Below are 14,845 nucleotides of genomic sequence, written 5' to 3' on the forward strand. Positions count from 1 at the left end.
CCACAGCAAATCTTACTAATGAAGTGGCCGGTGAGTTTATATATAGACCCACTTCATACTGGGTTGGACCTCTTTTGCCTTCAGAACTGCCTTAATTCTTCACGGCATAGACCCAGCAAGGTGCTGGAAACACATTTTGCTCCATATTACAATGATAACATCACACATGCACATTCACAATGTGGATCTCCTGTTCTACCACATCCCAAAGGGGCTCTATTGGATTGAAATCTGTTCACTGTGGAGTTCATTTGAGTGCATTGAACTCCTTTCTGTGTTCTAGAAACCGGTATTTCTAATGATTTGCGCTTTTTGACATGGTGCATTATCCTCCTGGAAGGAGCCCTCTGAAGATGGCTACACTGTGGTCATAAAGGGATGGACATGGTCAGCAGCAATACCAGCAGCCTGAGCCACTGATGCAAGGCAGGATGGATCCATACAGTTATGCTGTTTGTGACAATCGAATGACCCTACCATCCAAATGTCAAAGCAGAAATCAAAACTCATCACACCAGGCTATGTTTTTCTTCTATTGTCCAAACTGCTGCTAACTGGCTATGTTTTCTTTTTCAAACCATTCTCTGTAAACCCTACAGATGTATGTAGGAAAATCCCAAAAGATCAGCAGTTTTTCAAATACTGTGTGATAAAAACAATCGTGCCACTCAAAGTCACATCAATTTCTTTTCTTCCCCACGATGTTCAGTTTAAATCTCAGCCTGTCTTTTATGAGTACATGTCTACATGCTTAAATGCATTTAGCTGCAGCCACATGATTGGCTGATATTTATGTTAATGAGCAGTTGAACAGGTGTGCATGCATACATACAAAACAAAAACGTCTCATCCATGTCCATGGACCTTGGTTTGTGCACTGGTGCAAAGTCATGTTGGAACAGCAAGAACAGCCATCACCAAACTGCTCCCACAAAGTTAAGAGCATGAAATTATCCAAAATGTCTTGTTATGCTGAAGCATTAAGAGTTTGGTTCACTGGAACCAAGTGAAAGAACCTCTTCTGTAACTAAGCCCAAATCCTGATCCTTGAAAAATGTTTTAAATTAGCTGTGTGTTTGATTTTACACTGATTTTATTTCCACTCAGTTCAGTCTGCTTCACCTAAAACAACAGTCTTAAAAAAAACTTGAATGTCCAGACTCAGTCACTAGGCTGGTTTCACAGATGTCCCACTCACTCACTCCTCTCTCACTCCTTTGCTAAAATAGCATCAGCACTGTTGTTGCAATTTCTCAGCAAAGACAAAACAAAAGCCAGTTTCAAAGAACAGAAGTTGAATGGTTGCTTTTCGCCTATCAATATCTTTCTGCAGTCGAGCGTTAACTCCTTGTCTGGTTTCACAGGGCTTATAATCAACGCCCAGTATCTTCCAATCAATACAACTCATAGCACTTATTTGGCTTCTCTAACCCCCTCACCTTTCACACTGCGAGAGCAGCAACACTTACGTGAGCTATCATACGCATGTTTGCACACAGGTACACAACACATTTGTACATTTGGTCAGAATACACTGGGCTACACACATCTGATCTACACAAAGAGATTCAAAGGGGAAAGTGCATTCGATTAATTTGTTAGCTGCTCTCCGGAGAGTCTGGTCGTCCATTGGAGAATACATCTATACTGATAATGACGTATCTGGTTGTGTTAATATAACGTAAATACAGGAATGAATCAGTGGATGAATGTGAGAAAGAAAGATTTCAGTGTACATTTGCTAACAGTATTAAATGCAGATCCACAGACTTACTAAACCTATAAAAACTTCATAAGCTTCAGATCAAACTACACTGCTTTCACGCGTCCTTTTCATCCGTCACCAGTTAAACAAGTTTTAAGTGTATGACCTTTTATCAGAAATTGCATTTGTTTCATAGCAGTACACTGGATGGGTTTAAGGAATTCATTACATTTTCATTCATTGCAAATGCTCCGTTTCAAAGGCAAAAAAAATAAATAAAAATCAGCACATAAAAGCAAAAGCTCAGAAACTCAAACAAACCAGTCAGCTTGATTCATTTTCTAATTCTTTAAAATAAAGCTTGCCAATCCGACTCATTTGTCCACATCAGCTCAAGGTCTGTGTTTTGAAAGGCACAATTGAATAGACACACACACATCAAAAGAAGAAATAAGAAACTCAAAGCACATTGGCGGGACCAGCAAGGTCACACACCGAGCGCAACAGCCTTATGTCCTCCGCCAGGAAAGACCTGAGCCACCTTAAGACTTAGGCGGTAGGTTGGGGGTAAAGTGGGAGACTGTTGAGCATTAATCACCACTCTTTAATCCGGGTCTGCACTCTGAGTTTAGACACATATTACTCAGTCTTTCCTCCGTGGTGTTATTAGACAGAATCCACATTGCATTTTGGGTTCATGAATATATATTGCAACTCAGCCTCCTGGAAAATAGAGTGTGTTAGTGTGTTATTGTGTTTATTTAGGGTCTCTGTCTATGCTTCGTGGCCTTAATGGTATTAATTCAATGTCAAACAAACACACAGAAGCACGCACAGAGTCTAGTTGGTTAATACACACTGACGTGCTCCTCTGTTGACTGTAATTAGAGCAATCTGAGAATGAATCTGAGGCTGGGTTCCCCTTCCGCCGTTCATATAATACACTAAAATGCACATGCTGTATGGATGTATTCACATTTGTCACTCATGTCAGTGCATTTATGAGCCAGCGCACAACACTGGGAAAATATCTAGCTTTGCCTCGCACTGATTTCCTCTATCAGCTTACCCGAAGCTGTTGTCTTTCTGTCTTTATTTGCTTGTGCTTGCTTGTCTTGTCTCGGTCTCCTTCTCCACTGCTGCTAACATCTCATTTGTACCCACTGAAGCAAACTAGGTGCAAAGGAAGCCAACATTGTTGTGCTAATGAGAAAAATGCTGGTTTCACTCTTGGCTTTCAGCACCATATCTGTTTAAACACAGTCGCACTAGTGAATTGCAATGTGATGGGAGATTACGTCCCCCTTCTCTCCCTCTCTCTCTCTCTCTACGGTCTCCCTTCTCGCTTTCTTCGTTTACACCCAGCACTCTGTTGGTCGTTGGGATTTTTTGACAGTTGTCTCATTACACTGTCAAAAGCATTTTGTTTGCCTGTTTCCACTTCACTTATTCCACCTGTATAGTGAGTAACTTAACTGCAAAAAGGAGATATATGCGCCTACTGGCGCGCCTTCTGTTCATTTCAGCTTTTTTACAGTCATGATTTTTTTAAACTCTAACAGGCTGGCATGGGTCTATTAGTTTTTAGTGCCACCTTTTGATTCAAGTGTTTGCATTATAAATGAATGCGCCAGCATTAAAGTCTTTATAGACAAAAGCAGCTTCACTTTAATGTCAGTGCAGATGCGAAATTGGTGGGATGCAGGCTTGACGGCACGCACGTACTGCACACGCGCTACAGTCTGTACTCTGTGCATGCGCGCTCCTTTCGACTTCTAGAGCCTGTGCACATATTTGCAGACACGGGTCGATGATGAACTTTACATCACATGATTCCTTACAACAAGCAGGACTTGTGCCTTAATTAAAAAAGTTAAAAAGCTTTGAAACTGTGATGTTTCTGGAACAAGTTAACTTTCTGCCACTTGGAAAATGTTTGCTATCTTGCTGAGAGAGCAGCTTAGCGTGAAGGCTGGAAGCAGTGGGGGAAACGACTGTAATGGTCTGTCCAAAGTTCAAAAAGCTCCCACCTGCCGGCACCTCTAGCACTCACTAATTAATGACAAGCTGCGGTTTCACAGGCGGATTATGTGCAGGGAAATTTCTGGGCGTGTCCTGACGGCTTTCTTTCCTTACCTACGATTTGTTTAATCCTTAAATATATATACCATGAGACAATATTACACCCTGTCTAATTAAATCATGTAATTCAATTAAGCTCTCAGCTTCCTTGTTTTCTTCAAAGTGTTTTTTTTCATTAATGTTCTGTAGTAGAAATTTCATAAATGACAAAAAGCTTTGTTCATTTTTCCATTTTTTTCTCCAATAAAGTAAATGTCACTCCACAGTTTTCCTTTTTCCCCTTATTTTAAGAAGGTAAAAGCTCTTAAAGCTTAAAGCTCTCTTCAAGCTTGACTTCACTGGGGACATAAATAAATACACTGACCATCTGCGCTCCTCTGCAAAGCATGCATGCATATTGCACAGCCAAGTTGAAATGACCACAAGCAACTGACTGGGATTAGTGTTTACTGTGCTGACTAATTTTGGATTGTAGATCCCAGTCCATACAGTGTTACAGACCTTATATGAGAGAGACATGCCACTCAAAGAGTGCTGAATACAATGATGCTACCACTCCCTCCAAAGAGCCAATCACCTTTATCAGGAAACAAATGAACCAATCATGTTAATTCACTGACCCCAGCTAATAGTCGAGGATCAGTTTCTGTGTGGGAGCAGGAATGTCTACATGTTGCAAAGTCGTAGTTTTTCTTGGCGTACTGTAAACATTAAGTGTGTCGAAGTGTGTGTAGTACAACAAAATCTAAAAATGAAGTTTCACTTTAATTGAACTCATTTGAGGACATATTCGGGATTGTTTGCTAGTTTTTGTTCAGTTTAACTTGAAATAAAAGTCGATTGTAATGTGTTGGCAACGCCTCTTCTGATTCATCTCGATTTGGTCTGAATCTTTTTAAGACGAAGTAACTTCCCAGCTGCGTTAATAAGACGGGTGCTGATTGGTGAAACTTGCTTCCAAAAGGATTTTGTTACAACAGCATATGACGGAGTAGGCTGCCTGTAGAAACAAATGATCAAAACAGACTTCAACTTTATTTGGTATTGTTATTTTAAATTATGTTTGCAAGCAGATATTGATACGTGGCTTAACCTGCCTCGTATTGGTGCTGGGTTGCTGGTTAGAGAAAAGCAGATGCATTTAAGGTTTAATCTGCTCATAAACAGAAATGTAAGGATTAATTGTTTATTGAGTTACATGCTCATCAAGTGATTTCGTGATGAATAACACCAACTGGATTTTTGTCACAGTGGGGTTGCCAGGCAACGAGCAATGTGCAAACACAGGTGTAATTCATTAAAAAAAAAAGTGATAAATGGCTGAATTTCATTTGGCTGCTTTAGTTTTAATAGTACTTTTACTGTAGGCTCAATAACACACTGCCATCGCTTATAGTGAGACCTGAGAAAAGTGCAATCATTGCAAATGCTCTTAGTAACACCTGTGCTTTAGCGGTGCTCATCTATGGAAACAGCATGCAGCTCCCTACCACAAATCATATATGCAAGCTGAAGGGAAATTTTCTGTGTCGCACTTAACCTCTTAACATTCATAGAGTCACCTGTGACCTGTTTCGGGTTAGGCTGCGCTTTACCCTCATCCTGGACAAGCACAGTTTAGGAAACTGGAATATAAACATAGAAGCATTTTGACCTCAGAGATAACAGCGTTGATAAAAAAAATGGGTGAATGTTAACCTAACACTTCACCGTCCCACACAAAAGTGGCTGATATGGTTCATATAGACCATATCTTGTGCATCTGACTGTTTTAGGTCAATAAGCCTGTATAACTGCGTAATAAAACAGGGAGAGGCATGACTTTTACTTCAATGGCCACTGGGACATAAAACACCATTCAAATGTGATGAAAACAGACAAAGCAGATAAAAAAAAGTTTGGTAAATAGTCTCAAAATAAGGTGTTAAAAAACTCCCTGCGTGTTCTACTTTTACTATACACAAGATTACAGCTAAATTTATGGCTCAATCCACGGTGCTAACATTATTCGATGCCTCTGGCCCATCCCACCAACAACAATGACTGAACTTCATTAATGGCTGCAGAAGACTTAGTTATAGAGGTTATTTAATACACTGTTTTTAGCCACATGGATACTAGAAACCGCACTGCACATCCACCATAATCAAAGCCTAAACAGTTAAATAATGAACTCAGCATTGGCTAAATTAAGGTTTTCTAAGTAAAAACAGTCCATTGAGTCTTCAAGCTTACAGAAGTAAGCAAACTTCCAAAATGTGCACACATTTGGTTTAATACACCAATTTAAATTAAGGACTTTTTTTAAACAGTTGTGAAAATGAACTGTGCGTCCATCTCTGCAAAAACTGGGAAGCATGATTTGGGCTTATCCAGGTAACTTCAAAATGTAACTCGGGGTTTTCAGTATTAAAAAAGTGGTTCAGTTGCTACTGGGGGACATCGTCATGGTAACTTCTGCTGCTGATATGACCTGTTCTGGAGCGGGTTATGTTCAAGATTATAAATCAAGAGGTATAAAATCACCACCTACAAAATAGTGTCACCATTCTTGGACTCTGTGGAAGGATAACATGAGGGTCTGCAGTTTTTTAACAGTGTCTAAAGTCTTTGTTTCTCTGATAAAATTCAATAAGAATTCGAAGATTCTTAGATGAAACAATTGTATTTTCCTACACTGAATTTGTTTTTATATTTAGTCTTTCGGCTACTCTCAGAGCCTTAAACTGCACCAGGGCTGCAGCAGAAAAAATACACACTAAAACTATCTCATGCACATCTCAATATTACTTTGGTGGAATAACACAGATTGTCCTGTGCCCTAATGACCGAGCATTCATTACCAACTAAAGCAGTTAAAACACCCGCACGTGCATACAGCACTATTTAAGTCTCGTCTACAGTTCAGTGCTTCTCCTGCTGCAGACACTCATGCTCATGCTGATTTGCCTTCAACTACCGCGATGGTTTCAATCTGCACTGTGTGTTTAACGTCTTCAGATTTTTGTATTATTATATTTTTATCATTTGTAAAACCAGGCGCTCTGCTGCCAGTTCACGCATCCATGTTTGTGATTGGTCAGATGCTACTAATGGCACTCTTTCATGTGAACGTGCTCGAAGCTAGGTTGATAATTGAGTCAATAAGCACTGTCACTAGTGTGACCGCTTAGCCTGATTGCCAATGTTAGTGTAAGTGAAGCCAGATAACAGAAAGATATCCTCCGTATGTTAACAGGGCCCAGACTGACTGACATGATTCCTGGTTTGGCTGTTTTGAAGCTGATGATTGGCTCTTTGGTGCTCCTTTGTTGGAAATACAACTTACATATGCTTGTGTTTCTTCTTTTTCCTTTCTTTCTTAGCCAGCTGTGCATAAGTGTGTGATTAGCGTATATTGATCACTGGCTCTGTGGACAACATGCAGGGATAATGAGCTTTTTGAGCTTCTTTAGTTCAATTAGCAGGGAGACACACACACAAACACAGACAGGTAGTATCTAGAGGGTTTCCCCCAATTGCCCCTACCTCAACCTTATTGACACAGACATGAGAGAAAATACGTGTCACTTACCACGCGGTTGTAATGAGTATGTGCGTGTGTGCACATGTGTCTGCGTGTGATGTAATGCCTTAGCCTTGGGGGTCTCTCCCTGTCAGAGTGATGCCTTCTTGCAATCAGTCTCCAGGGAAACAGGCAATAGACAGAAGCGATGTCACCCTTCCAGGATAAACACACACACACGCACCATACGCATACACTCGAATGCACATCGGCATACACCATTACGGCCATACACACTCAATTAAATCCAGACAAAGGGAGATGTGGACACACACACATTAGCAGGTGCATCCATGGGTACTAACGTGACAGAGCTAAATACATAAAGACACACACTCCATATGTGTGCGTGTACACAGAGGAGACCCTGTGACGTGAATGTTTACCATCAGAGCACACAAGTTTTAACATAACCATGTAAGTACCAGCACTTCCACATACAGCCAGGGGTTGCTTAGCCTTGTTATGCTCAAACAAGCATATTTGTACCTGTTAGTTGTAGGACCTCTGGGATCTACAGTCGCTTAGAAGTCTGTGATCTAGAAGATGAAGGCAGTGTGTAATGGACTGAAGGAAAAGGGAGAAGGTTGAGAAGGAGAGTAGGTGCAGTTGCACAAAAATGCAGAGATGGCTGATAGCTTCTTTAGAGAATATGGTGGGAGTTTAATTCCCTGATCGACCTCATGTACTGTCTCTAAAGCAGCGTGCAGCCACTGTAAGTGGACCAGCAGAGAAAATGTGCAGAAAGGTCTACCAGTAAATGTCAGAGATAGCAGAGCGAGGGCAGAACGGGAGGGATGGCGGTGCTGCGGAGGGACTGAGGAAGAGGTTTTAAGGCTGCTGAAAGGCAATGACTCTCGTGGGGGAATGGAGGCATATTTAAGACTCGCCAAGGGAGGGACTTTCTCTGACAGTGAAAGGAAGGAAGGAATCAAGGAAGCAAAGGGGAAATAGGAGGCAGCATTGCTGATGCTTGTGTTGAGAAGCAGACAGAGGGTACATACTCACACTTGATACCCTCACACATGCCAAATGCACGCATTGATAGTGTGACAGGTGAAGTCAACAACTGCTGGGCATCGCCTCAGAATAGCAGCGTTGCAAGCCTGAAATGTGGCTTGGAGCTTGGCCCCGAGGAGCTATGTGAGCCTCTGTGAAAGATCTATTGATCTGACTGTGACAGCCCACATGCTAAGGTCCCAAGTGTCCAAGGGCCCCAGTTATTCTCAGACAGAGACACGTGTCAGACCAGGACCCCCTGTTCCTCATCAAAATAATAATAGAAGCATATAGAAGGCTGTCCTCACACTGCTGTTAACATTTTGACATGTCACGATCCTGGGTGTGTGGCAGTGACACTGATCATGAGGAGAGGTCACAGAACATGCAGAGTTAAAAATGCATGACAACAAATTAAAGGCTCAGGTTTTTTCTTTGAAGCCTTTTGGGCAAAAAGTCACCATGAGCCAAAAATTAAATTATTTCACATTCATGAATTATTTCATCATTTAATATTCTCTCTACATAATCTATCTAGGCTCAACAACCGTGCCTGAATATTTACAATGCAGGAATTTACAGCTGTGCCTTAGAGCGCTGAAGGCTGTACAAGATAATAATTTTTATCTGCAATCAAACTTTGTCCTACAGAAGTGGCCTTAATCATGGACTTGAACTTAACTTAAATTGCAAAGGCTGATAACTGAAGATAGAGGCTGCACAGCAATGAATGGAAAAGTCTTAGATGTGGCAAAAAAGAGTGTGCTGATAGGGTTTGTGCTGTTTCTGCACAGGAATATAGCTTACTCACAATACCCACAGTCACGAAACACTGTGTCCTCCTCAGTTAACCTCTCTCCATTTACCCTTCCAACACACAGAAACATGCACGCTCCACACAATCCAGCCAACTCTGTTTGGTTCCATTCTTATTCTTCATCTCTATTTTTGGGAGCAAAGCTAGAGCAGCTGGACCTTCAGAAAAAAAGTGCAGAAGCTTAGGTAGAGCTACACAGACTGATCAGTATACAGTGACATTTGCTTTGTAGCCATTGTCAAAGAAGGGAGACCTAAAGGAGCCATTAAGAGGCTATATTTATACACGTGCATTATATATTTTCAATCTATGACGAATGATCTTAACCGGTCATATTTCAACACGAGCTCTCAAGGATGGCTTCTCTGAAAGGCAGCATCCATTTTCAATAAAGCAGTTTGCACAGCATGTTTATGCGGAGGTGCACGGTGCATGTGCGTGGGTGTGATTATCAATAATCAATGGAAGAAATCACTCAAACCTCGCCCCCTAGACTCGTTTAAAGCAGTGCGCGAACCTCTCCTCCTTCCACCCATTCATCTTCCCAGCCCGATCGTTCTTTCATCCTCGGGATCTCAATCCATTTTTTTTCCCCACAACAGCCAGCAGGCTTCTATCCACCTCAATTATCTAAGTGAGGGTTTTAGCTGTCTGATGGGACTCCAGTGTCTGTTGGAGTCAAACCAAATACGCAGCCATAAAGAAGACAGAAAATTTTACAGTCTCCATTTAAGATGAATTTTGATGCACACTTAACTCTCTGGATTCTCTCTTTAGAAATGCAAGATGCTGAAGACAGACCGCGATGTTTTGCTACATTTCATATACGATTTGTTTTTCCCCCAATATGCCCTGATGATCAGAAATTAATTAATATGGTGAGAGTGCTGACAAACACTTTGATTACCCTGCTCGAAATCACTCAGTCCATTGATTCGTATTGATAGATAACGCAGCCTGTTTGAGATGAGGGCTAAATTGATTGTAGCTTAAGAACCTAAATCAGGCTTTTCATTATCGCCTTTTTCCTTTTTTTCCTCTCCTTCCACAGACTTTCATTCTCACCCAGCCGCTTCTCTCTTCCGATCACACTCCCCCAGTTTGACGCCCACTGGAAGAGCAGCGGAGCAGAGGGAGAGAGATAGTGAAGGAGGAAAAAAAAAGAAAGAAAGAAAGGAATGAAGAAAACAGGACAAAGAGACAGGCGTGGAGTTGAAATAGAAAAGGCCCAGGCAGAAAAAGAGGGCATAAGTCTCTGCCATCTCCTTCAGGGAAAAAAAGAAAGAAAAGGCAGACAGAAGAGAATAAAAGAGAAGAGGAGGGATTGAAAGGGAATTAGAGACCGTGCACTTTCATTAATAAAAAAAAAGGACCTCTAAAGCAGTGATTTTTGTAAAGTAGAAGAAAAGACACAGCAGGGAGATTTTTCTAGCAACGGCATTAACAGAAAGAGTCCGGAGATCGCAGACTGCAAACAGAAACACAGGAGGAGGGTGAGAAAGATGGGGAAACACACCCAGTTGGGCTATTCTAAAAAGCTACCTGTTAATCTGTGCACTCAGCTGATCTCACAGATTATTTCACATCATTGGCGATCCATGTATGACAAGCTGCATAAGCAGAAGTCATGTTTCCACCTTATGAACTAAAGAAAGCAAAGCCTGTGTCATATCTCTGACCAAAAAAGGGAGGCTAGAATGAGGACAAAAGTGTCTCACAGCAAGGTGAGCACAACATGGTCCGAGGCTTCCTGACACACACGCGCACACACAAAATAAACAGAGAACAGCAGCCAGGGGCCTATTCAGCTTATTACACCCCCCATTACACAAACAAATGAGATCCTGGCCTCCTTCTGATAATCTGCCCCCTCCATGTCCTTAGCATCCTTGCATTACATCACCCAAAAGCAGTAACTGTCAAGCTTGGTCATTGCAATAGTTGTTGCAATCATGAATTCAGTGACTAAAAGGTTCATCTGCACCGCCTAAACCGGGTAAAAAATGGGGTGTCCTAGTGACTTGGAGGGTCAGTAATCGTACTACCTAATGTTCAAATCTGCCTGATGACCTTTGGGACATGTAATCTTCTTTCTTTCTTTATCCCCTACATTTCCTGTCAGTGTTTATGGGCTGCTTGTAAAATAAAAAAATAAAAAAAGCAAAAGGCAAAAAAGCCCAAATAAGACAAAGTTAACCCAGGAGATTCTAGATAAGCACCAGAGATATAACCATGACATACATGACAGCCGTCAGTCATTATGCAAATGCACTGTTTATAAGGTTGGGGAAACCTGCAGTCAGCTCAGACTGAAGAAGTCACTTGGATGAGTGACAAAAGGTTTCTCCCACTGAAAACGCCACGTCCAGATGAACAGAATCAACTTTTTGGGAAACGACAGCCTGGTTTCATAATTGTTACGCATATGCAATGCAGCTACATTAACGTGACACTGTGGTAATTTTGTGTCATACCTCTAAAAGCCTGGGGGGATTGATGACAGACAAATTAAAACTAAAGCAGCAGAGGCAAAGATATTGTGAGTATCAGTCCTTAGCTAAAGACACTGGCTCCTACAATTCCCACAGGGGAACTTCATAATGTCTTTCTCTAGACCCCTCTGCCTGATAAATTCACAGGCTTGTCCACACTCCAAGTTTCTAACGCATGCTTTCTTGTATTAATTTTCAAGTGTGAGCTGAGGTAACCCTCTTCACTGTGCTATGTCATCATCAGGCTTATTTTCTAAGACATGGCTGGAGTGCAGCTTGGTTTCCCAAAAGACAACGACTGCGCTCAGTTATCAGCGACTAGATGACTTCTGGGCAGTATTTTCTGAGGGAGAGCTGTCAGTTTATGTTTCTAATTTTGTGGTCTGCCTCCTTAAGATTTCAACTCAGGAAATAATTTATTTTATTGATGGTTAGAACATTTCAACACATGGCCCAGCCCCAGCACTAAGCACAAGTGATCTTTTTATTGGTGTGTCTTTTTAAGTGTCACTCATTTGTGTCCCTCACCTTCGTGTACACGCCCCACGACAGCTCTGTCTCAATCACCATGACTACGATGCCAAACATTCCAAAGATCAGGGCGTAGTCGCTCAGCCGCTTCCTCTTCTCGAACAGCGCCCTGCGGTGCCCCAGTTTATACCCAATGTTTTGGTTCTTTCGTTTGGGAGCCTTGGAGGTGCTGCCCCTGGCCCCGGTACCCACTGCCCCAACTCCTCCCTGCCTGCTGCCCCTCCCTGACTGCGAACGCCTGCTCTCCACTAGTGCGTGGTTCTGGTGGTAGATGGACATCTGGTTGGATGTGGAGTCGGTGATGTCATAACCTCCTCTGAGGTACGGGGAATCTTCTTTGGATGAAATCACAATCTCTGGCGGGCTCTGAATTGGGGGTTGGTTGGTGGAGGACTGGGTCACCGAACAGGTAGGGGGGGCTTCTCGCTGCCGGTCATGCCCCCCAGCAGCAGTTGCGCCAGCAACAGCTGAAACGGCGCCCTCTTTGGTTTCGCTGCTGCTGTCTGACTCGATTAGGTTTCTCCGGGATGCGCTGAGGCGGCTCAGGGGCTTCATGACGCCACCTGTGTACTTACAGGAACTCATGGCAATCTCCGTGAAGGGGTTACTGTCCCTACGGTGAACCAGAGGGCTGGCCTGTCTGTGTTTGCACCCCCTCTCCCTGTCACGCTCTCTGTCCCTCTCCCGCTCCATGGATGGCGAATGGGACGAGTAAAAAAGGGCATTGTAGACTGGGGAGTTGTCCCCACTCAGGCTGTGCTGTGAGCCCAGACAGGAAGAGAGTGGGGTGCTGGTGGGGTGCAGGGCATTGGGGATGGGTGGAGGCAAAGGCTGAGCTCCAGCGGAGGAAAGTGGTAACTTCGGGAGAGATGCTGGGGGCAAGTTGGGCGTGGCGGGCGAGGGGGATGAGGTGCTGCCGTTTAGACGGTCGAGGCTTGATCCTCCCATGTGGTTGGAGTGGTTTGATCCTGGCTGGGCGCCAGCGGTGGAAGGATGGGATATACTGCCCAGGGGAAGGAGGAATCGCTGGTCCTCATCCTCGCTCCCTCCTAGCAGAGCCAAGCTCAGAGAAGGGGGAGGCTCCATGATCACAGCTGTGGCCGCACACCTGTCTAGGAAGAGAAAAGAGAGGAAATATAAAGTGGCCCGCGGAGAAAACGATAGAGAATACAGGTTCCTTATCGTAATGTGGTAATGAAGGACATACAGAAAAAACAAAGGAAGGAGCAGGAAAACATTGTGATGGATGGTTAAAACAAATGAGGGAGAAGACTGAACTCCAAAAGCTGAGGATGTGTGACAAAGAGGGAACACAGAGTGAAGACAAGTGGTCATAATTGGGGAATATGTTATTCCTTGAGTCACATTTGAGTCAGTTGCCCAATCAGCCTCTCTCAGCGCTTCCCCTCTCGGTTTCCCAGTGTCTTCTTGTTCTCTCACATCCCACAGTGCTTCCAGCAATCTATTCCATAAATGTCATCTGTGTTGTTAGCCAGGAGGATGGTGCAAATCCTCTGGCTTTACACTATGAAAATGAGATCAGCCTCAGAGACTAAAGGATAATAATTCCAGATCAGAGCAGAAGTGCGAAAGCCTCAGTTAACCATAAGTTGGCTTGCGTTTTAGTATCCTCTGATTGATCCAAAACAACAGCCTACTTTCAGTATGATATAACCAGACACCTTCACGACCACCCATCTCCTCCTTGACTGTTTCCCATATACCTACCTCCGACCTCTTCTGCCTCGGTCCCTTTTCCCCCAGGTTAGTTGTGTCGAATCACGGACTGGATGAAAGCAGACCACAGCACTTTTTCTTTTTCATGTTGTCACGGCCATCCCATCATCTTTTCGCTTCGTCTCCCTTCATATAGGTCCTCCACAGGTCTTATCTCTCGAAAATGCGCGTCGCTTCCCCGCTGATGATGGCTCCGTCTTCCGCTCACCTGATAAGATCAGTTTGTCTCTCTCCCAGTCATCGGTGATGTATTGATCGTTCCCATTTTGATCCTGTCAGTGGCAATCGGCAGTGGATGAAGCGGAATAATCCATGGTGACTCGGATAAATCGGTCAACCTGTGGCTGCACGTAAGCAGCATGAAACAGGAGGTGGTGGGGGGAAAAGACGACGGCGTGGATGTGAAGTAAGAGTCCCCAGATGAGCTGTAAAGTCTGCGATTTAATATGTGACTCCACCGACAAACACTCAATCTACGGCTCTCCGTCTCTCCGACTCTGTCTCTCACTCTCTCCTCCAACTTCTCTCCCTCTTTTCTCCGCCTCCAGACCTGCCGCTCACTCCCATTGGACGGAGTCGGAAAGGCGAAATAACAGGTGGCAGGATTTTTAAGATGTGGCCACCAAACGGTTGTTACGGGGTTATTATTAAAACCAGTGATCCATGTGGCATTCGTAGCTGCTGCCGCTGTAATAAAGACTATATGAGCCATTTGTTGTTGTTTTTTTTCTTTATGGCACCTGTTGGAACACGGCACTGAAGGATGCTGGGACCGCCAACTCCACGTCAGAAATACACGCAGAGAAACATTTCCAGAACAAACACTGCAGCGGAGGGGAGACACATGCCTAAGACAAATATAGATGTTAATGCGTGTCTATAAAAGTAATCCTGCAACATCGCTTATGCAATACATG

General features: G+C 43.3%; 1 protein-coding gene across 1 annotated transcript in view; it reads right to left on the reverse strand.

Annotated features, from left to right (window-relative positions):
• LOC102195865 (small conductance calcium-activated potassium channel protein 2) overlaps window positions 1–14,418 on the reverse strand; it is a 60,250-nt gene extending 45,832 nt beyond the window's left edge. The window contains 4 exon segments of the mRNA XM_074312084.1: window positions 12,189–12,595; window positions 12,598–12,703; window positions 12,705–13,303; window positions 13,920–14,418. Of these exon segments, the coding sequence (XP_074168185.1) occupies window positions 12,189–12,595; window positions 12,598–12,703; window positions 12,705–13,277 (1,086 nt within the window). The 5' untranslated portion in view covers window positions 13,278–13,303; window positions 13,920–14,418.
• Between the last annotated feature and the right edge of the window lie 427 nt (window positions 14,419–14,845).

Source organism: Pundamilia nyererei, unplaced genomic scaffold (genome assembly GCF_000239375.1).
Source record: "Pundamilia nyererei isolate P.nyererei 1_Seehausen unplaced genomic scaffold, PunNye1.0 scaffold00045, whole genome shotgun sequence".
NCBI lineage: Eukaryota > Metazoa > Chordata > Actinopteri > Cichliformes > Cichlidae > Pundamilia > Pundamilia nyererei.